The sequence below is a fragment of the Pelecanus crispus genome, chromosome 10 (assembly GCF_030463565.1).
Source record: "Pelecanus crispus isolate bPelCri1 chromosome 10, bPelCri1.pri, whole genome shotgun sequence".
Classification (NCBI taxonomy): domain Eukaryota; kingdom Metazoa; phylum Chordata; class Aves; order Pelecaniformes; family Pelecanidae; genus Pelecanus; species Pelecanus crispus.
The window spans coordinates 14,561,218-14,589,051 of NC_134652.1; the positions used below are offsets into that span (position 1 = coordinate 14,561,218).

General features: G+C 40.4%; 1 protein-coding gene across 1 annotated transcript; it reads left to right on the top strand.

The window, feature by feature from the left end:
• Positions 1-530: 530 nt before the first annotated feature.
• Positions 531-27,649, top strand: STN1 (STN1 subunit of CST complex). Its single transcript, XM_075717803.1, has 9 exons — positions 531-663; positions 5,277-5,372; positions 10,128-10,199; positions 13,076-13,237; positions 14,521-14,611; positions 15,441-15,573; positions 22,524-22,685; positions 23,275-23,347; positions 27,492-27,649. The coding sequence occupies exons 1-9, from the start codon at positions 531-533 to the stop codon at positions 27,647-27,649; spliced, it is 1,080 nt and encodes a 359-aa protein (XP_075573918.1).
• The last annotated feature ends 185 nt before the right edge of the window (positions 27,650-27,834 follow it).

A 27,834-nucleotide genomic window follows, 5' to 3' on the forward strand; every position in this document is an offset into this window, starting at 1 on the left:
GGTAAAAGGGGAAAGTAACAATTACAAAGTTGTTGGAGACTGTATGCCCAGAATAAAGAAGGGCCCATTGCTTTTGTTTTATATAAAATAAGCATTCCCCCTGACACTGCAATAAAGCACAGGATGAACAATGAGGAGAATATTTTACAGAAGGGAAAGAGAATGATGGGGGAGAAAATAATCAAGTGTACAGAAAGTAATCAATTAGTATCCCACAATCCTGCTCTTTTAAGAAGTGTTGTATTTGGTTCTGTGTTTATGGGTCCATAGAGGAGAAATTCCTGAAATTCTATTTCTTTCGAAGGACCTGGACAAAATGCTGTTGCTGTCAAGGCTCAGTACTTTGAGTAAATCATCAGTATTGGTATTTTGAATATTTCTTGTGGTGACACAAAGGTAACATTGTATCAGATAAGTTCCTGTGTCTGTTCCTCAGCTCTGCTGTGTTATCATTCGGTTGGAACATAAGTGAACAGTGCTTTACCTCTGTAGAAAATAATTACAAGTTCTTCTGTGTTCACAGGCTTTGAATGCAGTCTGTGTCCAAGAAGTATGAAGAGGAGACACCTTCTCTGCACTGGGGGATGGATCCTGTGTTTTCTGCGTTTGCAAGACTCTATATTAAAGATATAAAAGAAATGAGAGAATCTAAACAAGTGCCAGGTATGTACTTATGTGTACTGATTATGATGCACACAGAATTATAATTGATTTGTTATACTTTTTATCAAGGGGTTGCAGAACGCTTCACGAACACCAGTAATTTTGCATGCCCCTAAGCTAAGTGACATTAGTACCTTTAACAGTTCTAAGAACAACAGGTTGTGTGCGAAATATATGTGAAAAATAAAACATGTCTGTTTTAATGGCTTTTCTTCCTCTCATATACATAGATACAGAATCTCTTTTACATTAAGGTAATGTTGCGTTTCCTTTGTGTGGTAGTGTGTGTTGTATTCTGATAAAGTTAACTCTAAAAATGCTGGTCCTTTCTGGCCATATGTGTTATATCTTTCCACTGTCTCTACAACATTTGAGAATGATTTTATGCCTCTTTGTTGCAAAATTTTGATAGTTGATGACATTGCTGGGTGTACATGTTCTGCTTTTTCCTCTGGATATTGGTATATTATAAAACCAATACAGGTTTTGAGGCTTTGTCTGTTTAATTTCTAGATATGATAGATATATGACATTCTTCATACATTGGAACAACCTTATTGTAAATTCTGGCATCTGTGCTGAATCTTACACCACACCTTTTATTTCCTAACCATTGTTGGAAATTGTATGCTTTGCATTCTGTTTCCTGCTGGTCTTCAGCCAATATCACCCACATGTGTACATTGTCTAAAGCAACATGGGTCTGACCTTGAATTTCTGTTTTCACTACAAAGACTTTAGACTGCAGTATGTTTTCTGCTGTAGAAGGGTTCATTACTCCAAACTAAAGCTTGACAAGGTGTGAGATTATCAGGGAGAAACCCGACGAATTTAGAATTAATGAGAAAAAGCAGTAAACCCAAAGCAGAGTGTATGTTTTTGGTTTGGTTTTGGTGTTTTGTTTGGGTGGGGTTTTTTTTTCCCCCCTCCATAGAGACAAGATACATGTGTCTTGCTCTTTGAATATGCCCTGCTTTGTAGGTTTTGTTACTTATTTTTCTTCAACAGCAAGGATAACAGCAGTGATGATGACAGAAAGGAAGGACTGGTGGGGTTTTTTTTGCTCTTCTCACCACCATTTTTGTGTATGTAGGGACTTCACAAACTGCAAAGGCCAGTATATATACCTCTTTGTTATTTAACATGATGGGAGACTTTTGTCTTAAATCTGTAGCAAGAATTGGGCTACAGTCTGTTGTTGATGTTTGTATTAGAGTAGTACTTACAGGCCTTTTTAAAGTGTGCAGTTTTATAGTAGTACTGGTGTAGCAAATGCATCTGGTAAAAACTGTTCCTGTTTCAATTAGAGACATTTTAATTGGTTTCAAACAAAATACAAAATAATGCAGCAGAATAGGACTGTAGTTTGGGCTTGGACATTAGTACATACACACTCAAAGATATATTCAGAAGAATTAAACTTAAAAACATCAACAAACATCTCACAAGAGCAGGAACAGTCCTAGAAAGTACCATCCTGATTCTTTTTTCTTTTTTTTTTTTTCCCCCTTTAAATTACATGAATTTCCCTTCTCACTTCCCTTCCTGTTCTTTTACTTAAGTGAGTTGTCTTCTGATTCAGGAACTCTTTCAATTTTGTTACTACTTTTTTTGTAAGATGATCCTAAGGAAGTGGTATCTGTCCTGTTAAGATATCAGCCTTTAGAATTGGTGCACATGAGCTTTCTCCACTTCCTGTGCATCTGGCGTTTTGCACAACTAAGCTTGCTTGCAATCCTGTATCGTTTTCTAAACCAAATGTTAAAGAATAAAATGAAATTTCATAGAGCAAACATCCTGAATTTTGTTCGTTCTTCTGGCGCTGTGAATATACCAAACCAGACATCTTTCAGTGTATCTTATTTATTGGCAACAAATGATAGCACAACAGACACACTAAAAAAATATATTTTGGGGAAGGAAGAAGGTAGGTGTTTGCTGTCAATGTTTCCTGCCTTTAATGGGTTTCCTAAAGACCAGCTGAAGCTAAGCATGTGATTGGCCATAAATGAGTCATTAAGTAATGGTAATTAAGAATGAATGAGTGCAAAATGAAGAGTTGTAACTAGGAGGAATGGAAAGAAACACAGACTGAATGTCAGGAAAAACATCCTTAGAATGACATCTGCTAAACTGGGGAGCAGCTTTCCCAGGAAAAAGGTGGGATGGCCTTCACTGGGATTGTTTATATCCTGACTGTACAGATTGCCAGGAATTTACTGTACGGAATGGTCTTGCATTGGCCCTGAGGAAATGGACTGAATGACCTAATAAGTTTTTTTCGTTACCATTTTTAAGCATTAGGATTTGATGCCACAATGACTAATGCCTTAAAACAACACAGAGGAAAGCAGTAAACCTGGCCAATTACTCTCCTGCTATAAATGGTGACAAGAAGGCTGGAAAACCTCCCAGATAAAAACAGCAATTGTGTTGTTTCAGAGGCCTTGAAATGAGAGTGGGTGTCAAACTTGGTTGTAACACATAATCACATGATGGAAATGAGCTTTTCTCAGAGTTACCATGCACCACTGCATTGTGACAGCTTATCAACAAGCAAGGGAAGCTACAAATAGCATAAAAGGAGGTAATAATAATTAAAGCATGGCAAACAGCTCAGTAAGGCTGGTAAAGGCATGACCGGAACTTGCCCTAAAGAGCTCTGTATCTATAGCCCCCTATACTGCTGCTGTGGCTTCCTGTTGTGGTAACAGCATGTTGATGTATGTGTTATTGACTGGATTACTAGGAGCTTGACTGAATGTGCTTGCACATACCTTCAAACGTTTAGTATATTTTTATTGCTACCGATATGAACATAATTTGAACAAATAAGCTGTCAGGAGAAACAATTTACCCCTTGAAGTCATCAAGTTCGATAACTTTTAATAGTGTAAATATAATTTCATCTTTCAAATGAATTCAGGTAGTTTCTTGGAGAGTAAGGGTGGAGTTCTATGTGAGTTTGTGGTGATGGAGAGAACCAGTTTTTTCTGGTCTCTGTCATTTGCCAAAACTCAGCTTACTAACTGGGAAATGAACATAGTAAGGTGTTGCTTGCTTGCACAGTCAAGAGCTTGGAGTCTCTACTCCACAGACTTAGCCTGAAACTGACCCAGGCCGCCTTTTATAGAGATTTTGTAAGGTTTAGTGAGTAATTATATACACTGGGAGCATCTCCACTGAGGGTTTCTATAGCAGTGTTTATTGGCGTCCTGGTAAATGGAATGAGAGAAAAGTGGACAGACCTGCTACACATTCTCTACACCAGACCTGACCGGTGACTGCACGATTAGTATAGCCAGCTCTAAGATGACAGTGATAGATGTGTCCTTAAAACATCGCAGTGGATTTTTATGAGCAAAACTTCTGTTTATGAGCTGCTTGGCTGATACCTGTGATTTTCTTCTGAAACTTTGGTTTTTTTTGTCTTTCTTACATGAATAAAGTTAATTCCAGGCTCATTTAAGGCTGCTAGCTATGTAGGACAAGTTATTTTTGGATTTTGGTTTTGATTTTTTTTTTTTTTAAAATACAGGACGCTTTTCTGACTCCCTTGCTGCACTGTTTCTCTTTCCCTTTGTAAGAATAAGACTTGCCACAGTGTATGGAGCCAAATGTTCCCTTCTGAGTCCCTTGAGTTACCTAGTTTTTAGAAGACAGTTATTGAACATCCCAGATGACGTATCTCGGTAAAGTAGTGGTGTTCAAAAACTGAAGAAAACACATTGACTGAAAATTAGCCGGCCCAGGATATATCTGGAACTTATTGCCCTATTATCCTCCTGCTAGTGCACTGTGAAGCTTCAGTGTATGTTTACATCAGTGTTTGTTAACAACATTTGTCACTCTCTGGAAAGGGATTACAGCATGTTTCAACCTCAGTGCTGTCAAAGTCCACTGGGCTCTGATTCCTCAGTTTCCTGGACATGTTTTTACATGTTGTTATTATTCAAGTCATCTTTATAGATGCACAAAAATAGCTTTGAAGGGATGTTTTTAGAATGTGTTATTTCAGAAACTGAAGTTCAGGATGGTGTCCACAATGACTGCATAGTGTACTCCACAATATAAGAGGGTTGTTTCTCTCCCCCCACCCCCCATGGCTCCCGTTCTTTTAGAAATGAAAGACAGAATTATGTTAGTTTTCCTTTTGGAGGCTCTGCCTTAATCAGGAACAGCTGCATTGTGAGAAGCTCAAACTGCTTTCATTGTGTTCTATTTATTTATTCTGAAGCCCGATGAAGATGTAAAAAAAACCCAACAAAACAAACCAAAATGGAAAAACAAAACAAAAAACAGCTAAAAAACCCCTAATGCCTGCAGCAAACAAACTGTTTTTCAGATCCAAGTGTGCGAGAAAACAAGAGGTTAATAAAGTTCTGACATTCTACAAAAGCAAGCTTTTGGTATCCTTAGTAGAGCTGATACTTTCTTCCTTCTAGTGTTCCCAGTCCTCAACTGATCCAGGGGATTTTTCACATGACTAGGCATTGTATAATTTAAGATGTATTAAATATGTAAGTAAGTATGGGTTTTACTGACAAATGTGACTATGCAGGGTGGGATGTTGAAAGAAATAGTTATACCTATCAAGAATGTTTTGTGTCTAGGTATATTCTTTTATAACGGACATCCAGTAAGACAGGTGGATGTTGTTGGCATAGTGGTTCAAACGAAAGAGCGAGATGCCTTTTATATTTATGGAGGTAAGAAAAGTTTCTTTCTTCTTGCACTTATCAGCCTTCTAATCTTAGTTACTGTTAGAGCTTAAAGGTTGCCTTATTTGATCATTGTCTGTTCTTGAAACAAGTGTGCTCTTAGCCTAACATAATGTTAGATTGTCAGATTATGTAGCAAACTTAGGGAAACTAATGTTTATCTCCACTTCAAAAGCAGAGAAACAGTTAAAACAGAGTAACTGATTTGTTTGGGATCATCTAGCAAATCTTAATTTTGGTTATTGCTTTGCCACTGGATTCCACCATCATCTTCAGATATATGTCTGTGCAGTTCCTTTGGTCAGATATAAACAGATTTAAGTGCCCACAAATAGAAAGTCGCTTCTTCCTTTTTTGAGCCTTAGAAATCCCTTCTGACTCTGTGTATGTTTTGTCGTATCTTGGAGCCAGCTTTTAATAGCAGTCAGGAGCTTGTTTATAGTTAGATGTGTAAGAGTCTTAGCAAATCCAACTCAAGCATCATAGTACCAGTCCTTGCCAACATGAGCTTGGAGCTGTCTCCTCCCTATTGCTTCTCCCAATATTCAGACTATTTTATTAACATGGAAACATCTGATAGTCATTTTGTTCAGCTGTCTCTCTCATCTGGAGAAAAAGCAGAGTGGAGTAGTGGTGATGTGGCAAGTTTCAAAAGGTGGGGGAGGTCATCTCACAGTAGGAAGGGGGAGCCAAATGCATTGATCCTATCAAAGCACTTGAAGGACTCGTGTCCTGTGTCTTCCTCTGCCATGGGTTTCTACATGATGGAGGTAAGTCAGGAGCACCTCTTCTTACCCAATTCCCTCACTTACAAAATTGCATCAGCAGCAATTCCCTGACTCATGGGAGTATTGTGAAGATGTAGTTGACAACTTAACCAGGTCCTATCTTCCACAACGCCTTGCAGTTGCATCATACTGCTGCAGAGTAGCATTAACTCCTAGTGCATATAGCATACCCCGCACTGGGTGCGGCTGCTTAGAGTTGACTCTGTGCTCTATAGAAATGCCTCTGCAAGCTTCTTAGAGTGGATATTTTTCTAGATTTTTTTCTTTAGGTCTAATTTCTGGATGTTTGTTATTACCCTGCCATTATATTAAATAACAAGTTGATGTAAATATTTTGAAGCACAAGTTTCTCTGGCACTTAAAGTAGCACAGGCTAAACAAGCACCTAAGTTAAGAGGTGGAGATGTAATTGATGATGTAATGAAGTGTTGAAACATAAACTGAATGTCAGCTATTATTCTTTTATTGCATAGTATGCAAATGCAGTTATCGTTCCATGAGAACAGAGGAAGACAGAATCAAAATGAACAAGACAAAACTGATTCTGTGGGCAAGGGTTTCCTACGCTGCTCTCAGCATTAGTTTGGATGTAAACTTGTTGGGAATGTTTGATTGGGGCAGAAAATGGAAGAATAGACATAAAAAGAAACTGCAGAGTAGTGGAATTAAGGCCTTAGTGTTAGATCAGCTCACCTTTAAGTACAGCTCTCGGTGAGCCTGGCTTCCTGCTGTCCTTTCACATCCAACTCCACTCTTTGTTCCAGCAGTTCCTGGATTGAGCTTTCAGGCTACCTGCCAGGGTGCCCCTCCCCAGCCTGCCCTCTCTTTCAGGCAGGCTGACTCTGCCAGGATAAAATTGTAACTTCTTAGACAGTTTCCTGCTTGTAACTTCTTGCATCTCAGTTCAACAGACTGTGTTTGGTGAGTCACAGAGCAGGAGCTGCATCAATTGGAGTGCTGTACACTGTTCAGTACTTGCTCACTTTCCGTCTGCTTAAAAGTGACTTACAAAGTAGCTCCCCCTTTGTACTTTTTCCTCTGATAGAGAACTGAAATGTCTTTGTGTCACTGCCACTATCTCCCCCCTCATTTCCTATCTGTCTACTTCAGAATACACACTGCTCATTTTAAGAGAAGCTTAGGGCCTCTCTGTGCTGAAAACCATACAGCCAGAACTGGTGACAAAATAATAATTGTAAAAGAGAGTGAATTGACTCTTAAAAAAAAAAAAAAATCATGCTGTGTAAAACCTGATTTTTGACATTTTGATTTGATTGTTTATTGCTGCTATTATGGTCAGTTAGGAGAAGGATATCTAATGAAAGTGTAGCTTTGAATAAGCTCATATTTTAGCTAATGCACCTTTCTGACCTTTTTTCCTTTCCTTTTTAACAAAACCAAACATCACATGTGGTTTTCCTTATATTCCAGAACTGTTTTGAAAGGCTAAAAGGCACCTGCCATAAAAACATGAAAAAAATCTCACTGGGATCTCAGTAGGCTCACATAGGCCCTATAAGAACCATACCCTTTTTATTATAAAGAAATAAAAATGAATGCAATTATCTCATTTACCAGGTAGCTTTGAGAGTGCTACCCCCCAAACAGTTAATGTAAGAGTCAAAAAAACCCAACCAAACAAAACAAACCAGAAAAACAAAAAAAACATACCCACAAAAAACAAACAAACAAAAGTTTAAACCCAAGGAGATGAGGAAGGGCGGCACAGGCAGCACAGGAAGTTTTCAAAAGCCTGTAGACCCCTTGAGTGCATTCAAAATAGATTAACATTCTCCTGTCTAATTAGAATGCAATTGCAAGAGTTCTCATTCATCTGTACTTCAGGAGTTATTTGTCTTTTTGCTCAAAGCTTTTATTTGTGAGCTGGGAAAACTTTGTTTTGGAGCCTTGCTCTGCTACCAGATTCCCCATGTGGTCATGAGCAGGTCAATCTCTCAGGACTCCATTTTCAGCTGTTACATTGATGAGGAAGAGTCTGGCTTCCTAATCCTTCAGTCTTGTTTGTTTTGCTTCTAGGCCCTTCTTAGGAAGCATATCTGTCGCAGTTGGTGCAACAGCCAGTCACAAGCTGGAACACCTAGAAGCTGCAGTAATGTAATCATGAAATGTCATCTGCCCTGTTCCTTATTGCCATTGTTGGCTTGCATGAATGGCTTGGCATGGTATATGGGGGCTCTGACTCCTACTAAAATAGTTACTTTTTGTCTAAACCAAGGAGAGGAAATCATAGAATCATAGAATCGTTTAGGTTGGAAAAGACCTTTAAGATCATCCACTCCAACCATTAACCTACACTACCAAGTCTACTCTAAACCAGTCAAGGGTAGACTAGACTAAACCATGTCCCAAAGTGCCACATCTACCCGTTTTTTTGAACACTTCCAGGGATGGTGACTCCACCACCTCTCTGGGCAGCCTGTTCCAATTCTTGACCACCCTTTCCGTAAAGAAATTTTTCCTAATATCCAACCTAAACCTCCCCTGGTGCAGCTTAAGCCCATTTCCTCTTGTCCTATCGCTAACTAAAAATCCTACCAGCTAGGTCATTATCTATGTTCTGGTACAAAATGAAAGCTGCTGAAATAGCTGCAGACATAGCAGCTCAAAACGGGGATAGCAATGAGATAAGCATACATATAAATGCTGTGTGTTTGTTACTAGGAATGTGCAGCTAAGCCACTGGGAAACAGGAAGGCAAGACAATGATTTGAAATTGGACCCCCCAAATAGGGAGATTGTTTTGAAACATGAGACAATGCAAAAGCATTTTGCTTTGATGCTATGGTTCCTGGAGGAAATGAGTGCAGGTACCAATCAGTATCTTCCTGGTAAACATTGTTGTTACTTTCGTAGTCATGGATCTGGTTTAAGGAGCAGAAGAAAATTGCAGATTCCAATTTGTGAAGAGTGGAAGCTCAGTCTTTGAGATGGCTACATTCAAGGAGCTTGGAGCGTTGGCCTGGTCTGGAAATGTGATCCTTGCTGTGGTTTGACAGACATTTAGTGCCTTTTTATTTAGAGAGTGTTTGTTGGATGTGCCATCTATATACAGTCTCTTGATCTGTAGAACAATTGATTCTTCTGATAGGTTTTTATTTTTCTTTGGGTTTTGTCTTTTTCTGGTGTCCTTGACAATGCAGTGCCTGGGACAGAAATTGCAAAATTTATTTTGGTTAGGTACTAGGAAGACAGGAAAAGCTAGACAGCTCCCATGCTCAGGAGATGGTGTTAAGCTTTTTTGGCAACGGAAGTGGCTTGCATGTCACCAGTATATGTACTTTAAGTTGGGAATTCCTGGCCTAGAGCAGAACCACAAGCATGTGCTGTTCTCTGTCCTGCCTGGCTAGAGGAGCTGCCTTTCTGCTCTCTGGAACATCTTCTTATATGGGAAAGGCCAACAGACTTTGTGCACAATATTAGTGTGGAAACCAGTGCAGCTGGAGGTAGCAGCACTCCTAGTCTATTCATATGACTGTGCCCCCCACCATTGAAATGCTGTTTTCTCACTGTTACAGTAATGCTTCTGTGTTTTGTGCCTGGTTTCCTATTTTAATTTGTCTCGCTTCAGCTTTCAACACCGATTCTTCTTCTGACCTTGTCAAGGACATTAAAACCTTTTAGTATCCAATATATGTACTGAAGCCTCATAACTTAAATTAGTGCTTGATCTTTTTTTGAGACTATAACCTGTTACTTTGCTGATTGTGCACATAAGCATGGTATCTGGTGCTGAGCTACTTCCACAACTGAAACGACTGTGGAGATTATTTCAGAGGTATACGTAGGGATTGGGCACCCGCTTCCCCTTTCAGGCTAGTTGGAATGAGATATTGTTGGCAGTCATCTGCCTCTATATCTATGTATCTTCACTTCTTGGACCATTACTACGTGCTTTCTTACTCTGTAACTCTTGCAATTTTTTTTTTTTTTTCAGTGGATGATAGTACTGGAGTTATAAATTGTGTCTGCTGGAAAAATCCCATGGTAGCAGAAACTTCTTTATCAGGTAATTTATCAAATAAATAATTCCTCTTTTGACTGTACATTTTTGCTCATGCCTTACATAATTTAGTAAATGATCAAACTTGCAGAAGGCAAATTTAACTTTTAATTGCAATTATTTGGGTTTTTTTTAAACCATCACATCCTACAGCCTGGGCCATTTGGGGAGTTTCGTATTACTTCTTGTGTTATATCCAGTGGTGATGCCAATAAAACCACTACATTATGACCTGTCATGCCTTTTCCTTATCTGAGTAACATGGTATTTCAATTCTATGCTGTGACATTGTTCAGAGAATCTTCCTCTTATGGTTCTGGGTAAAAAACTGGTTGGGTGGCCGAGCCCAGAGGGTAGTGGTGAATGGAGTTAAGTCCAGTTGGCGGCTGGTCACGAGCGGTGTTCCCCAGGGCTCTGTTTTGGGGCCAGCCTTGTTTAATATCTTTATCAATGATCTAGATGAGGGGATTGAGTGCACCCTCAGTAAGTTTGCAGATGACACCAAGTTGGGTGGGAGTGTCGATCTGCTGGAGGGTAGGATGGCCCTGCAGAGGGACCTGGACAGGCTGGACCGATGGGCCAAGGCCAACTGTATGAGGTTTAACAAAGCCAAGTGCCAGGTCCTGCACTTGGGTCACAACAACCCCATGCAACGTTACAGGCTGGGGGAAGAGTGGCTGGAAAGCTGCCTAGCTGAAAAGGACCTGGGGGTGTTGGTTGACAGCCGGCTGAACATGAGCCAGCAGTGTGCCCAGGTGGCCAAGAAGGCCAACAGCATCCTGGCTTGTATCGGGAATAGTGTGGCCAGCAGGAGCAGGGAGGTGATTGTTCCCCTGTACTCAGCACTGGTGAGGCCACACCTGGAATACTGTGTCCAGTTTTGGGCCCCTCACTACAAGACAGACATTGAGGTGCTGGAGCGTGTTCAGAGAAGGACAACAAAGCTGGTGAAGGGTCTGGAGCACAGGCCTTATGAGGAGCAGCTGAGGGAACTGGGGTTGTTTAGTCTGGAGAAGAGGAGGCTGAGGGGAGACCTTATCGCTCTCTACAACTACGTGAAAGGAGGTTGTAGTGAGGTGGGTGTTGGTCTCTTCTCCCAAGTAGTTAGCAATAGGACAAGAGGAAATGGTCTCAATCTGCACCAGGGGAGGTTTAGGTTGGATATTAGGAAAAATTTCTTCAGGGAAAGGGTGGTCAAGAATTGGAACAGGCTGCCCAGAGAGGTGGTGGAGTCACCATCCCTGGAACAATTCAAAAAACGGGTAGATGTGGCACTTCGGGACATGGTTTAGTCTAGTCTACCCTTGATTTGTTTAGTGTGGACTTGGTAATGTTAGGTTAATGGTTGGACTGGATGATCTTAAAGGTCTTTTCCAACCTAAACAATTCTATGATTCTACGATTCTTTTTGTGACTTTATCTAGTGAGGAGCTGGGCTAGAAATCTGCCACGTGCCACAGCTTCTGTTTCCAAAGCCAATCCATTGATCAGCAACCCGGCCTATGTTCCCCACCCTTGTAATATGGTGGTTTCTGGATTCATCTTCTCTTCTTTGTTTGCATTCATACTCTCCTCCTGCTCATGCATATACTGCCAGTGGTGAACTCTGAAGTAGCTTAAAACACAGTGGGAGGATGCCAGCAGTCTTTTGATTTGGGAAAGTTCAAGTGCACAATTTCTGCACATTTAGAAATTAATCTATTATTGTGCTAGGTGACAGAAGAACTCACTAGTGTCTGGCTTTCTATTTGCTTTTTCTCCCACCATTTCCCATAGATCCAAGTATGGAATACTTTCTACTTCAGGCCTTCTTGAAAGCTCATGGTAGTAGATTGGCAACCCTGATATGGAGCTGATTAAACCCTACTGAAATAAATGTTACTAGTGTCATCTTCCAGTGTTATGGTTACATACACACATAATGGGGAAAGGAAAGCTTGAGGTAAAAGTTCAAAACTTTGATGTCTGTGGAACAAGCCCGTGTATACAGACAGATAATTCATACTTACTTACATTTAACAATGATATGACAAGTGATATAAACGAGCCCAACTGCAACTGGAATCTAGAAGACAGCTCTCACTTTTAGAGAGGTGATGTTGTGGCACAGCTTTCCAAAAAAATAATGGGGACCCACAATCAAATCAGGTTTTTATGGAACTTAAATTCATTAAAGGAATTGCGTGAAATACTGCTTGAAATAGAATGAGGACCCAGAAGGCTTGTTTCAGCCTTGTGTTCTTATTTTACGTGTACATCAGTAGTGCTTGAATGGACACTATGTTATTAATGGAAATTAATTCATTTGTACCTGCTAAAGAAAACAGCTCCTAAGGGGCCCAGGAAACTTTCTTCCAGCCTTTTGTAATTGTGATCAGGGATACTTGGATCATTAATCAGGTTTTAAATTATGAAGAATTTACTCTCCTGTAAAGGTGTGTTACATAAACGTGAAGTTCTGTCAAGTTGCATTCACCTCAGTGTCGACATCAAATCGCATCACATGAATACTTTGGCCCCACTTCCGATGACTCATTCTTCTTTTATGTAAAAAGTCCAGCTGATCTTTCTTTTCCCCTCTCATCCATCTTAGCTTGACAAAACCCGTTTCAAATGAATGTTTCAATTTTGCAACCGATCTATGACATTTTCAGTGGTAAATCAGTATCTCCTTCCTTTTACACTTTCCCCAGATGAACTGTTTAAATAAATGTGATACTCTAAGCTAACTTGGTCACCCAAAAGTTTTGCTACCCAGGGCACCTGGGACCTTGCCCCTTTTTTAGTAATATGACTCCTGTGGTGCTTAGTTGTTTGGATGAGTGCAGAAGGACAGTTCTCTTGGCCGTAATGCCTGATCTCCTTTCCCTCACTTCTTACAGGTCGTCCAAGCACACCCAGCAGTCTTACTGTGCTTGAACAGATGAAGAAACTCCAAGAAATGGTGAGCCAGAAAACCAAGCTGGAGATCGGCGATATTGTCAGGGTCAGAGGTCACATCCGAACCTACAGGCAACAAAGAGAAATTCAGGCTTTATGTTTTTGTGAGTGTTATGGATCTGTGACATATGTAACTTAATTGTCTGAATTTGTAAGAAGATCTAAGCTGTATGTAATTCATTGTATAATTTCTACTTTATTTTCTGGCATCTCATTTTTCTAAAGAGATTTTCATCTATATGTCTTTATTTCAATTTTAGCAGTGTAAGGTCAGAAGACACACTACTTAGTGTGGGATTAGATTGCCTGTAAATAAGGCATTCCTGGAAAACCTGTAAAAGATGACTACCACGCATACAAGAATGCTATGCAGATACTGTGGTTGGGTATCTGTGAGAGTGACTTGCTCTTCCATTTTCTTTGTGTTGAAGTAGAACAGCCAAAGCCCACGGGAAGGGAGTTGGTGTCATTTTTATGTCACACTTCATCAAGAGTGTTAGCTGCTTTGGAGAAACAGTTGCTGTTTGTCACAGCCTGTATAATTCATTCCATGGGCAGAAAGCAGCATGTGGGCACATTGTACTACTGAAGCCCAGGTTCTCCTAAACTCTTGGGCTCTGCAGAATGACCGAGAAGCGTTCTTAATTTTCAGTCACTCGGGCACAGATGTTCAGGTGCTGCCCCTGTATCTGACAGCAATTTGAGCAGCAGGGTTCTGCAGTCCACTGTTTACACCCTAGGAGCTTCCAGTTACATAACTTCTCTTCTCTGTGTCTGTGCTATTGTATAAGAGTTGGTTTTCCCCAGTGAAATCTTCCAAAGAAAATACTCAAAAAATTCCTTTGGTGGTGGGGAAGCCCGTCTTTTAAAAAACCCTGTAGCTCAGATAAAAAGTCTGTAGATTTTTCAGCTCTAGCTAAAATCTGAGAAGGGATTCAACCATCCTTTCCAGACAGAAGATTTATGAATATATAACCCATTCAAGGGCTGGTAATAATACCACTGTTTAATTAAAGGAGAGCCACACAATTCAAATAGCTTCTAAATTGCTTTCACTTTGGCCCAAATAAAGCTCCTTACTATGCCTTAACTTCATCTAATAGATAAAGATTGCTGAAAGGTAAAATAGAGATCATAAATTCCTGTTAAATAAGTTGTCAGACAAAAGCATAATCTGCAATGCACCACAACAGGTCATTTACCTCTGTGTAAACTGTAAAAGCAGGAGTGGCCTTTGTGGTTTTGTTTTTATAGAAACAACAGTGAATAAAATTTGCCAAGTTAATACTGGCATGTGAAGCTCTGTTGTGCTGCCTCAGGTATACTTGCTTAAAAGATTGGTATGGCAGTTCTGGCCAAGTATGTGTGTTCTTTTTTGCTGCTCCAGATAAAGTGGATGATCCTGTGTGTGATGTACAGATTTCAAGAATGCTGGAGCTCCCCTGTCTCTACAGAGAAGTTTATGATAAACCTTTCCAAGGCCCTGAGGAGGGACAGAGGTAAATGCAGTATCCAGACTGGTCTTGGGGCCAAGTGTGGGATTTTATTATAATTTGTTATTGCAGTAACTGTGGAGAAACATAGAACAGGGCCCCACAGTGATTTAGACACCGCACAAGCATACAGTAGTAGCCTGCTTTTCTCCAAAATAATTGATGATCCATACAGATGAGATACCTGTCTGTAATCTGAGAAAAGAAATGTAATGCTGAATCAAAGTGAATATTAGTAAGGTTGTAAAATACTGTGTACAGACCTCTTGCATCCAGTAAAGAAAGCTGGGGTTTGGAGCAAGATTTGGGGATGAGGTCAACAAATTAGATGGAAGAGTATCCTTGCCTAGTTTTGTTTTATGTGTAAGGATAAGGAGCTATTCCATCAAAATGCTCTCACCTTCTGCTGCCTGTGTCATCATCAAATCACAAATACATAACCTCAATAAACTGCATCAAACACCCATTCCTGTATTCAGTTTAAGGGTAGCTGGATGCTTATTGGCAGGTCTGATGAATGTAGTGTGTCTTCAGAGATTGTAGATCTTAAAATCACAACACTGTTACAGCACATAGAATCATAGAATCGTTTAGGTTGGAAAAGACCTTTAAGATCACATGATTGAAGATGAACAGTTGGATGTTTATTGCATATAAAAATGGTCTGGTTTAATTAAGGGTTTAAATTCAGATTATTTAAGGACAGTAAAATACCTTTTGACCTTTAAAAACCAGTTTAGCAGGCTAACTTTTGGTAATTGTTCTAAAAAATGTTAGTGGTGTATTTCTTGCCTTTGACATGTTCTATGTATCCTTGTAGTGGCCTGGAAGGTCAGAATTTCTCAATCAATATACTGCATGACAAGGTGAAAGGCTTTCTATTAGAAAACAAAATTCAAACCTTTTACCAACAGGAGTTGGAAACAATTGATACTCTGGTGTCACTGGCTGGTGTTCATCTACCCAGTCCCAGCTGTCAGGAGGTGAGTCAGTATAACTGTTTCAAGCTTTTAGTGGTGGGAAATAATACCATGTACTTTTTTTAAGCATGAACAACCAGATGAGAGACTGGTGCCTTTAGAGGATTCAAAAACCACAAGTGCTTTATCTTTATGCATGAATTATTTACAGAGCTTGAGGAAACCTTGTCACTTGAGACATATAAAACTGGACTGAAGAAAGCCACAGGAGAAAATTCTCTTGTAAGGGTAATCTTGTGTTAGGGCTGAGTAACCTTAGAGTCTGCAACAGGCACCAACTTATTTAGATCTGTAAATAGTGGCAGTATCAGGAAAGGAGAACCCTTTAAGGTGCTTAAGTTGTTTGGGACAGATGTTTGAGGACCTAAATTTGATCAGGAGAAGGGAGGACAAAGCCTTTGTCTTGTTTCTCATTTGAAGCTCAATATATTAATAGAGATGTAGCTTTCAAAAGGATATTATAATGAGTGGATGAACAGTGCTCCCTGCTACATGTTTCTCTTGTTGGAATCCCTAGTTGTGAAAGTCCATGATTGAAAGGATCAGAAGGTGAGATTTAATTGAAATCAGTTTACATGCAGTTGCATGTAACCAAACTGTTAAGAAACTGTACAGTGAGATAGTATAGTCTTGATCAACTGCAGAACAGGAAACAGAACAAAAAACATTTTGTAAAATGGCTTTATATTACTCTGTGTTGTTTGGATAAATTACAAACCAGATTCTTGACTGGTGCGAGGTGGTAAATTTCTGCAAAAGTAAAAGAGTTATAGCTTTTACCATGTTACCAGTGGCAACTGAAACTTAAACCTAGAGCATTGTGACTCACTTGTTTACTTTTTGGTTTTCTGTAGAGAAGTAAATCTATGGCAGTCATTTTCACTGCCTGATTCTGATATGCACTGTAAAGTTAAGTGCTATGTTATGTTAACATCAGATGTTTGTTTAATTCTTAAAAAAAAAAAAACCCAACCAACCAAGCAAAAACAACCCCAAGAACCAGTCCCTTGTAGATGAGGTCAAATAGTAATGAAAAGTAGCTCTGTTCTTGTTGGCCTTGTTGAACTGCTTCTGATAGCTGCTTCCTGATAGCCATTTCTTTTATTTTTATTAAAGGCATTTTTGTTGTTTGCTTTAAAGCAAGCGTGGATATTAACAATAACAGGAGCTACTCTCATTTTTGACAGAAAAGTTTGATACTAGAGTATCCAACATGGGACAGGGTATTTTTTCTAAACTAGCTGGAACAGTATTAAAAGTTCCCAAACACTTTACGTTAAAGGAAGTAGTGGTCATTGTGACTAAAACTGGAAACTTCCATCTTTGAAATTTCAGCATTTATAGAAAGATCAAGATTGATAACTTGCAAAGCCATTTAAAGTAGGAATTGGTGCAGAACAAACATAGAAAGGCACAAAAAAACCCCCCAAACCCAAAAAACAAACCAACAAAAGCAGTGTAGCATCAATGTTGTTAGCAGTCATGAGGAGCTATCATAATAATTAATAGTTGCTCCTGACCCTGATGCAGGGGTGTGAGTATATGTCCCAGGAATTTGGACACACAGATGCTTATTTAGAAATTGCAGTTCTCCCTGTTGCCCTTTGGTATTAATTCCTTGCAAAGAGGCTTATATATCTTTGCATAAAAAAGAACCTGCAGTTGTCAAGTGACCTGAATGCCTTAAGAGGAGTGCCTAGTAATGCTCTGGAAATGCATTTCGTTGTTCCTCTGCTCTGCCTCTTGAAGGTGTCACTTCTCATAATTGGCAAAGGGTCAAGTACCCAGTTTGATCCACAAAAATAAGTGTAATAGATTTCATTTCTGTCCCTCTTCCTTTCTTTGCCCCTCTGTAGTCTTCTGTTTTGTGTGGCCCTAAAGGGTGCTCCTATCGTGGAACGATGTTATTTCATGCCTATTTAGCAAGGCAGGAGCTAGATGAGTGGACCAAACTAATTAGGCCACACCACAATATACACACTTGTTCACTTTTTGCACTTTTCCTGATGTGAAAGGATGAGTTACTTGGATGTGTAACTATTTTTTTTTTTTACCCTGATTCCAGTGTTCTAGAGCACAGTTGCTGTTAAACTCTTTTCTTGCCTCTTTCTTCCTTTCCCTGTGATCCTAGGAGATGTGGTGCACCCCCTTCATCTCTTTCCCAACTTTTAAAGTATTTGCAGAGTGTACATCATAGTGGGAAGGTATCTCCCCATGGAATATTTTCTCCAGGGAGGTGGTGAGCTGCTAAGGAGTCACTGGCAGTGGAGCAGAGCAGGGGATGAAGATGGAAGGAGGTAGCTGGGATAGCTTGAGGTAGGCAGCATCTCTTTTTTTTCCTTTTCAGCATTACTGTGCCTGAGCCCTGTCCACGTCCCATACAATACCTAGTTCCAGTCCTAATGGCTCTGAGCATTGTAGTCTTCTGGTTCTCCAGAATAAATTTCCCTTTAGCAGATGCACTTGGCAGAACTCAGATCATGTCCTCTGCTCAGACATATACTAAAGAACATTTAATTTTATAGTCTACAGAGGATGAATAACAGAATTGTAAGGCTTGGTGTTTTTAAAAATACTTAAAAATTAACAAATGTGTTATGATTTTTAAAACCAGTGGAGCTTTATTTTGCATAACCACTGCCTCCTCTATCCCTAAACTGTAGCCTTTCCTCTTTCCCTTAAAACAAATTACTTTTGAGACTGGAGCGGTGGGTACCACAAGGAAGACTACAAGCAAAAAACAGAAAAAGTAATCTTGTGCTTAGAGACCCTGAAGAGTGTACTTGCTGGACTTAGGCAATTATGTTTGGCAAATGGACAAGCCTTTGGTTCCTTTTTTTAAAGAAAACTACATGTGAACCTGATCCATCCAGTTTCTCAACTGGATTAAATACAACTTGCAACCAGACAGTCTTGATTAACCATTTTTATGCACTTCTTCCATGCATAAGCTATAGTGTGTGCTGTTTTAGTATTACCATTCCAGTTTGTGTATGTCACTAGCTTGGACACATAACTCAGGTTGTGCTTTCCAGACTCCACTGTTTGTACTTCTCTTGATTTGAGTATTATCTCAAGGTCAGCAATGACAAGTAGTTAAAGCAGAGAGTTTTACAGTGTTGTTTGTAGTTACTGTGTATGCCCTTTACATTGTACTGTAGGTATAACATAGTACATTATACATTCTTGATGCTATGTGCTTGTCTTCCTACCTCTTGAGGAAGCTTAACTGCTACTTTAAATATGTATATTGCAAAGCTTATTATAGGACTTCAGGACTGACATGTCCAGAATCACTATTATTAAAATTGTCACCTGTCTAAGCTGAGGATTAAACATTGCATGAGAAATTGCAAAGGGCAACTCCATGAGTAGAATCACGTGTGTGGTTATACCAGGAAACTTTAACGCCATCAGGGTGTGTTGTGATTCATGAGCCAAAGGTTACATACTTTCAGCGTTTTGAACAGACTGACTAATTCCTGTACCACTTCATTCTTTGACCTATTATTGATTGTACAAAGAGTTTGTCTTGTTTTAAAGATCTGAGAGTAACTGGTTGCACAGCACCAGCCCACTAAGCTGTGTGAGACCTGTCAGATGGAATATATTGATTAAAATACCAACTTAGTTCTGGAGACACGGATTCTTCTGTTGGTTTTGCTGCAGAGTCCTTGGCTGGTCTTGGGAGGGGAGTGATGGTAAAATTGTTATTTAATAACTGCTTCTCTCTCAGGGTGGCAGGGGGAACGTGTTTGCAAAAGTGATGAATGATTTTTGGATGCTCCTGTGTTGGATGTACAGCTTAATTTATTTGAAAAGGGCCTGATTTGGGAGAGGGGAGGACCCCTGCTGTCAACACTTCAGGGAACCTGAAATTGTGCGCCCTAAAACTAAGGCATGCCAAAGGGAGGGTACTTTGCAAAACGAGGTGTGAACACTGTGAGAGGTAAATTCAAAATCCAGATTCAAATCTTGCTGGTGCTTTGGATCAGTAGTTAAACTAAGCTTTCTAAAAGTGAAATGATGGCTAATAAGCTGTGACTCGGAACTACGTTAACAGCTACAATACATCTTTATAACTGTTAAAATGCAAGCATTTTTCAATCTCCTCCTGAAATAAAAGCAGGGATGTGAAATCACATAGGATTTCATAGTCCGAGATTTCTTCTCTCTGTGTATAGCCCCGTGTTCAGTCTCCTGTAGATCCTGCTCAGTAGACTAAACCACAAGCTTAGGTATACATGGGCTCTGAGGGGCGATCCAAGTCCAGAGGAAATGAGGGCCTGGTTTGACATAAAAGAAAGTGATAAGGTATTGGGAAGAAGTACTATTTACTTATGAATTTGCAGGATGAGATGCTGGAGATCTTTTGGGTGGACCAAAAGAACAGATGAAGTAATTTCAGGTTGTGTTCACAAAGAAACTCCTCACTTGTTGCTTTACTCAGAGGGATGGAGAGGAGGAAGCATGTTCTAGAGCACACTAGGGAAAAAAACCCAAACACTTCCTGTCATTTCAGGATAATATTAAAGCCCCTGAAGAGGGCAGGAGCCTTCATTTGTTCTTCAGGAACAGTCCTTCTGCCATGGAGCCCTTTCCCTTAGGCTCTGCAGCACGTATGAGAGGGTGCTGATATGTAGCAGCTGCTTAGTTTTTTTTCTCGCTCCCAAGCCTGCCTCTCTGCCTTCACTCTGTCAATGCCTTGACTTGCATTCTTAGTGATTCTGTTTCAGTATCCATCCAGGCTGAGCTGCGTGTCAGTTCACACAGAGTCTGTTTTTAATTATCTCCCTTTTCTGACGGGATCTCAGTGTTAAGCCAAACTGAATAATTATTGTGCTGCTTTGGAGAGATTTTCATCTTTTTTTTCTCCCCAAATGTTTGCTTTCCCATTAAAAATTGATCAGAGTCTTGAGGTGGTTGCTTTGCTAGCAGTTACTTAGATTCTTGAGGATATATTACTGCATTTGAGTGAGAGGCAAAGTCTCTTCTTTTTACATATGGCTATGAGAATGTGCTTTTCCATGAGAAAATATTCACTCTTCAGTTAACCCTTCATGCTATATTTTCTGTTTGTTTCTTCAGTTCATCAGAAGAGGCACTATGAAGAGAAATATGATAGTGGTAGTAACGCTGTGACTGGAAGGGTGTCCAGATGTATGGTTAAGTTTGTAATTAGAAGCAGTGTCTGTTGTTATCCAGACTGATATAGCTATGGTGGACAGGGGGACAGACAAACGTTTGGGCACTGGAGTCCTTCAGTCTGGAACAGGAGAGAACTGAACTGAGAATAATAGCCATTGTTCTATGTTAATTATCTTGAACTATTAGGCAATTACTTTTGATGGTCTATTTGAGAGGAAAAAGATAGTTAGCTGTTGTGGGATAGAGAGAGAGACAGATGATTATGGCCTTTTGAAATATTGAGGATTAGCTGGAGGAAGAGGATGGAGAAACTTGTGATGCATGCTAACACTAATATTCCCATTGGATCTCGGAACTATTCCCAGTTAGACACATCAGCTTCCAGGCTTAGAAGCAGTTGGAGTTTCACTTCAGACTTGCAAATGGATTGGATTAATATTTTGTGAAAAGATATTCTTCCATTGCTAATGTGGTGTCTGTTTCCCATATTCATGTGAACTCATTCATGGCGGTTGCCTGTTTCACTCCCAAGGCTTCTGTGAGTGCATCTGGTGAGTGAAGTAGGATATGTGAAGTCTGGTACTTTTTTTCAGAACAGGGTGGGAGCATTTATGGTGGTAGTTGAAGAAATGGCTTGGCAAATCTTGCTTTGGTTGCTCTGGTGTGGTTCTAGTTATCACACTTTGGTTTGTGGGAAGCAGTTTAGCTCTGTTCTCAAAGAAAACCACAGGGAGCACAGTGTGCTCCCAACAGATGAGGAAACAATAACTGGGGAATTGAAGCAATCTGTGGAGATAAATGGGAGGTTGAAGGACATAGTAGGACAGAGAGAGATGGAGAAGAGTAAGGTGTGGTCTTGCTCTTATCTACCTATACTTTCTCCTCTCCACAACTGATTTTTTTTATTTCCTTCCACTTCTCTAACCTTCATTCCACTGTCTTAGCTCTGCTCTACTTCCAAAGAAACCCTGCTTTTTCCTGATTTTTTTTTTTTTTTTTCCTCCCCTTCCTTCCCTCCTACTCTGTTAGATGTGTTCCAAACACAGAATCCTTTGTTCTAAATAACCTCCTCAGTTATGGACTTCCAGGCCCATTGTTATCATCTCACAAGAGACTTATTTATCACCTGCCCTCAAAACTGAATCCTTTGTTCCCTTATCTCGTATACCTCTCTTAATTTCTTGCATGCTCTTTATCCTATCATTTCATTAGGCTGTGGAGAAACTCTTGAGAGCACAACCAGAATGTGTGTAAAAATTTGGAAACGAAGGGGACAAGAAACAAAGACTATTGCTGCCAGTTTCCTCCTTTTCCTTGGACACTTCCTCAGTTTCAAATCAGGAGATGGGAATCCAATCCCCAGCACTTGAATTCCTCCTGAATATCACCTTACAAAGCACTGATCTCCCTATCTTCCTACCCTTATTACCAGGAAAACTCTGAATATGAGCAAAGCTTGATTAGATAAATAGTCAAATGCTCTGCAAGCATCACAAGCCTATTCCAGAAGACAGTTCTCAGTACATAATCAAATAGCTGCTAAATACAAAGAAGGAAGTTAGGAGTCTGTGGTTCCTTAAGAATAGCACAAGCTTCTATTGTTTGCTTGTTTGGGTTTTTTTTAAAGCTCAGGGATGTTGGTTAGTTCATACATAACAGATATGATTTGTGAATTACTAAATGAAGAAAAATGTGTAACAAAATCACCTGAAGTTCTCTTGCTCTTGAAAGCATCTGGAGCCTTTACTGGTAACTTCAGTTGAGCTGAGATTTCTCACCATCTGCTTCATTCCTTTCTTCCCATCCAGGTGAAGTCAAAAAGTGACTCCAGTGCCAAAAGGATTCACAGTGTTTTTAAGGAAGCAATAAGGATGCTAAAAGAAAAAGGGGTGGTTTTCCAGAAACCTAGTAGCTGCAAGGACTTATACCATGTAAGGAACTGAGCTGTGGTTGCAAACAAGTTCCGGGGTATGACTCTCATAGTCAGTAGAAACAGTAGAAATGTTTCAGAAACAGTAGCTGGCATCCAAGTGCTGTCTGTTTACTCAGAAGTCTTGTTTGCAGCTTACTTCACTGTTGCTTTTACTTCTGCATCGTCCACTGAGTTCTTTTTGTAACTCAGCACCAGACTTAAGCACTGCTGCTGTTCCAAGTGCAGTCTGTGTTCACTGGGTTGCCAAACTGTGCGCTGATCCAGCTGAGCACGCTGAAGCCTGGGACAGTTCACTTTATCGAAGTGAGTTGAAACTTGGTGTTCTGCTGAGTCAGTCACCCTCCTTTGGGTTGAATTCTGGTACATCAGGTTCCTCACCTAAATCATGGATGCTGCTAAATGGTACTAAAAATAATAACTGAAGATTTAACATTCATTATTAGTCTCGGAGGCAGTATATAATGCAGACTGTAGTTATGACAGTGTTAGTTTAGAATACATCATGGCCTTGGATTGCTTTCCAACAGCCATGCCATCTACTGTGAAATAGACTGCTATAAATTGCCAGTTTCTTCTGTTTTCTCCAGGTGACTGACCATGATAAGGAGCTGCTTAAAGTGACCCTTGATGTGATTAAAGATGACTGTCGAAAACCCAGGCGTAAGTAGCAGTGTGATCAGGGCTCTGATGAGCTGGTGCTGATATATTGATGACAATATCTCCTCCTGCTGATGGATTAGATATGCTTCTTGTCCTTACCCTTGAACTCGGAGCGAAGTTGCTGGTGTAGCTAATCAGTATAGCTAAAAGCAGGAGTGCAAGAGCGGCTTCCTGTGAGCATAGAGAGGGAAAGAGCAGGTGTGCCCAGCAGGAAGCAAACCTCTCATATCTGAAATAAACAGCCATCATCCTAGATCTATAACTTTTGAGAATACTTAGATTTTGGGAGGAACCAAATGTAATGAAGTTAGGTCAGCACCTAGCAGCTCTTGCTTTGCACTCTGGATAAGTAGCAAATCTTGCTAGTTCAGTTTCTACAGGGGAGTTGACACAAAAGTTACCATTCAGAAAGGTGAAATCCCCGCCTCCATTAAGTCAACAATAAAATTTATTGAAGTCAGTAGGATATTCTCTGTAGATTTTAAGCTCAGGTAGAGCTCAAGTTGTTGTTTTTTGCAGGTAGGGATTGCAGTCTAACAAAAATCCACGTCTTTTCAGATAATGTACCTCGTGTGGCTTCTGAGTTATCCCTGTCCCTCAAGCCTATTGTGTCTTATTGCCATAGTGATAGCTTGTGCTTGACTTGAATGTCTGCTAATTAGACAGGTACATTGCTACAGAGTTTCTTTCAATTCATTGGGCAGAATGTGTCAGCAGGGATCACTTGCTGCTGGAGTGCAGCTCTCTGTGTGGTAGAATGCACTTTAGTACAGAATAAATGACTGACTGGAACATAAGGCATATAATCTTAAATTGCTCATATCCTTATACTATTGTAACTATAACAGTGCTTGTAGGACCTGGTATATGATGGTTATCCTGCAGTGAAAAAAGGCTGGGTGAAGTAGTATTATTTTTGAGTTTTCAACTGGCTACTTTAAGCAGTGGTACAATTGTAGACAGGGTTTGTAGGTGGAGGTAAAAGTTCTCTGTCTTTGGGGGATGGAGGGAGTAGATGTTACTGGGCATGCAGGTGAAGATGGGCTTATTTGCCTGAGGCTGTTTCGGTGCAATGTTACCATATCACATTGTTTTGTTGTCTTTTATCCAATTAACAAATACAAACATCATCTCTGTAAGAGTGAAATCATTCCTCTGCCCATTTTATACATCAGCTAGTTCTCCTGGGAACTTGTGGGGTTTTTTGTTTGTTTGGTTGTTTTTTTTTAAGAATTGTGCCACTATAAAGGCCAGAACCTGTATACAGTTGAGACATGGCACTGAGTGACTGCTTGGTGTTTAACTCCTCTGCTGTGCATTATTACCCTGGTAAAGTACTCTCAGTGCTCCTTGAGGGGTTGGGAAGTTCTTTTTCCCAGTCAGGAGGAGTCAGTAGCAGAGAAACTTTAGATCAGTCACAGAAAAGACTTTGAAGAGTCCTGAGTCCTCAAAGCATGTGTTCCATACTGAGCAGGTTAAAAATAGCAACTGCTTTACAGAGCCTCTTGCTCTACTTGAAGCTTTCCACCTACTTAGTTTCCTGTTGTAAAGAGGACAATTTCCAGGTCGGTGTCTTTTTGCTAGTTTTCAGAAGGACTGTTTTAATGTCCTGGTCACTGGTAATAGAAGATTTTGGGAAGGAAAGCCAAGAAGTGTCTGTCAAAACCAAGAGGGTGGATATTCTATTGTCACGGAATGATGCAAGAGCACAGCGCTCAATGTAACTGTCGGCCCCCCTCTGCTGGTGGGATGGCAGTCTTAGCCACCTGCTTGGCCTCGACTGGTGAGCAGGCTCCTGGTGAGAAACTAAGAACATGGTAATACCTCACGGGCTTTTGCTTGTTTGTTGCAAGAAATTCCCACCCATTTTCCTTCAAGAGTAATATTAATCTTCCATGACAGGAAGACTGATTTATAATAAACCAAACTCTTCTCTCCAATGAGTTCTCTCTGCCAGTTTTCAAGGCAATGCCTCACCCCATTGCTTTAGTTGTGACACATTCTCAGGCCCAACCCAGTTGCCTGGATCTATTGTACAAATAAAAAAATCCTCAGCATGCCTAGTCAGAGCTCCGCAAACCCTGTTCTGTAATATGCCTACATGACAATCCTAGTTCTTGGCTCCAATTGTAATTCCAAACAACCTGATCTTAAATGCCCTCATGCGAGGCCACTGTGGGTCTATCTAGAGGCTTAAGATAGCCAGAAGAGGGTGACAGTACGTTTTGACTCCAGACTGAACTGCAAAATGGTAGACTTAGTCCAGATTTCTTTTTTTTTCTTTTTTTTTTTTTTTTTGACAAATTTGCTCTGGTTTTAGGTTACATGAAGCTAATAGTAGAGAGGAAAAAACCAGAACTATTTGAAGTTAAATTTAGTATGTCAGAATGGACCCTGTGTGAGATGTCCACAGTGGGCAAATGGTAGTTGTTCTATAACTCTGTCCTCTCTGATACTGGTAGTCAGGCAAGACAGTTAATAGCATCCTGGCTTACCTCAGCTGGTGGACAAAAGCTAGAACCCACTATGTCAATGAAAGAGGGACAGCATCACTCCACTGCAAGTAGCGTATTCCCTCAAAGTTGGGTCATAGACTAGGAGTGTTTCTGGGTTACTTAATGATTGTACACACATGCAGCTACCCCAAAATGCCATTTCCTGCCAGCTTCTAGGAGGAAGGTATGTATTGTTCTGTTGGGTAACACCTGAGTCACTACTAATTCATCGAGACTTAAGCTAAGTTACTGTAGATCCGGGATGGACACTTTGACCTTCTTATGACAAACCTATGACTAATGCAAAATGCAGCTACCCAATTCGTTTGCAACAACAGTCACTATCACCAGGTAGAGGCATGGTTTTGTTCTCTGCATTGATCCATCCTAGGGTGGTGGATGCATTTTTGGCTACCAGCCACAAAGGTCTTTTATCATGCTGGATCACTGGCTTCTAAAGAAGTATCTTTGCTTGCTTCACAGCCTAATAGGAATTAGGCTGAACTGTTTATTTACCAATACTTAGCATTGCCTCCTATCTACCAGTGACTTTCCTCAGCAGCTTCTAAGGCAGTTCTGGGGCTCAGCCAATTCTAGAGTAGAGATTGGCAAAAATAAAAACGAAGGCAGCAACAACAAAATAGAGGGACCTCCCTGGCCTGTGACAATTTCTCAGTACCCTTATAAAACTTACCTTACATCATGTGAGCTGAGGGCTGAGGAGGAGGAAAATCCTTTGTGCTGATGTGTCTCATTTATGCTAGTTTTCCATTGTTAGCCATGGAGGAAAAAGAAATCTGTTGTGGAGTTCAGCACTTGGGGAGACTGGGAGCCTGCAGCACTGATGATTAGTGGGTTTGCGGGGTCTGTTAGAGGAAATGTCGACTGGGACAGCTGAGCTTCAAATGATGGCTCCGCTAGGCACACAATAGCTGCGTGCAATACCACAGCCATTAAGGACCTTTGGCTTGCCCTCTAGGAAAGGGGATTATTTTTACATTCCTGTTCTCTTGTACATTTTCAGGGTTCATTCCTCTTAAAAGGAGATAAAATTTGATACTGAAGTTCTGTGACTTTCTACACCTGTAACTGAGTAGTCTGAAGTGCGGGGATGGGATTACATTGGTAGGTGAATGAAAGTTGCACTGTAGCAGTTTTTCCACAAGATGCCAGCATTGGGCAAACAGTTACAGGTCCTTGCCACAGACCTACCTTCTGTTCTAGACGTTTTTGAAGTTGGGTATGAGCAAAAGGATTTTCATTTGGTTTCTTCTGCAGTTGTGGAAACTGAATGGCATGCATAGGTGGACACTGGAGGTACCCTTAAGTTATTAACCTCATCATCAGGTTGTACTGAATGAGCACTGGAGAGTTTGCAAGACTAATTATCTTTCGCCCTCATTACTAGTGTTACTGCCCTGACAATTCCCAGAGAAGTCAGTGGGAACGGTTGATAATTGGAGAACTGTAGGCACAGATGGGAATCTCTTCCCTCTGAATACATGCATCTCTGCTTTAGTACCTAGGGCGTTCTTCCTCTCCAACAGCTGTTTTTTTAATGACTAATCTGGTTTATAATAGTTAAAAAGAGCCATTGACTGAAGTCATTCCTCCATGCGTGGCTGCATTTTCCTGTTTTTTTTCTGCAGATGCTGAAAAAGGCTGCCATTTCCTTCATGTCCTGACCTGTGTTCGGCAGAGCTACAACCCCTCTCTGGCTGAAGTGGTGATGCACCGTGTCTTGGAACTGCTGGAGAGTAACAGTGATGTTGTCAGCACTATGGAAGGATATTATATGGCATTTTAAAGAGAGAAGATAAGACACATTCATTCTGGTCCGTTCAGGATAAAGGAGGGAAGGAGGAGAGGTTGAGTGACCCTGAAAAGCTGCTATTACCTGGTATGATCTAGGTGGGGGAAAAAAAGAGCATTCTGATTCTACAAATACTGTTTTTATCCAGCTCCAAAGAAGTTGTTCAAGTACTTGTTTTA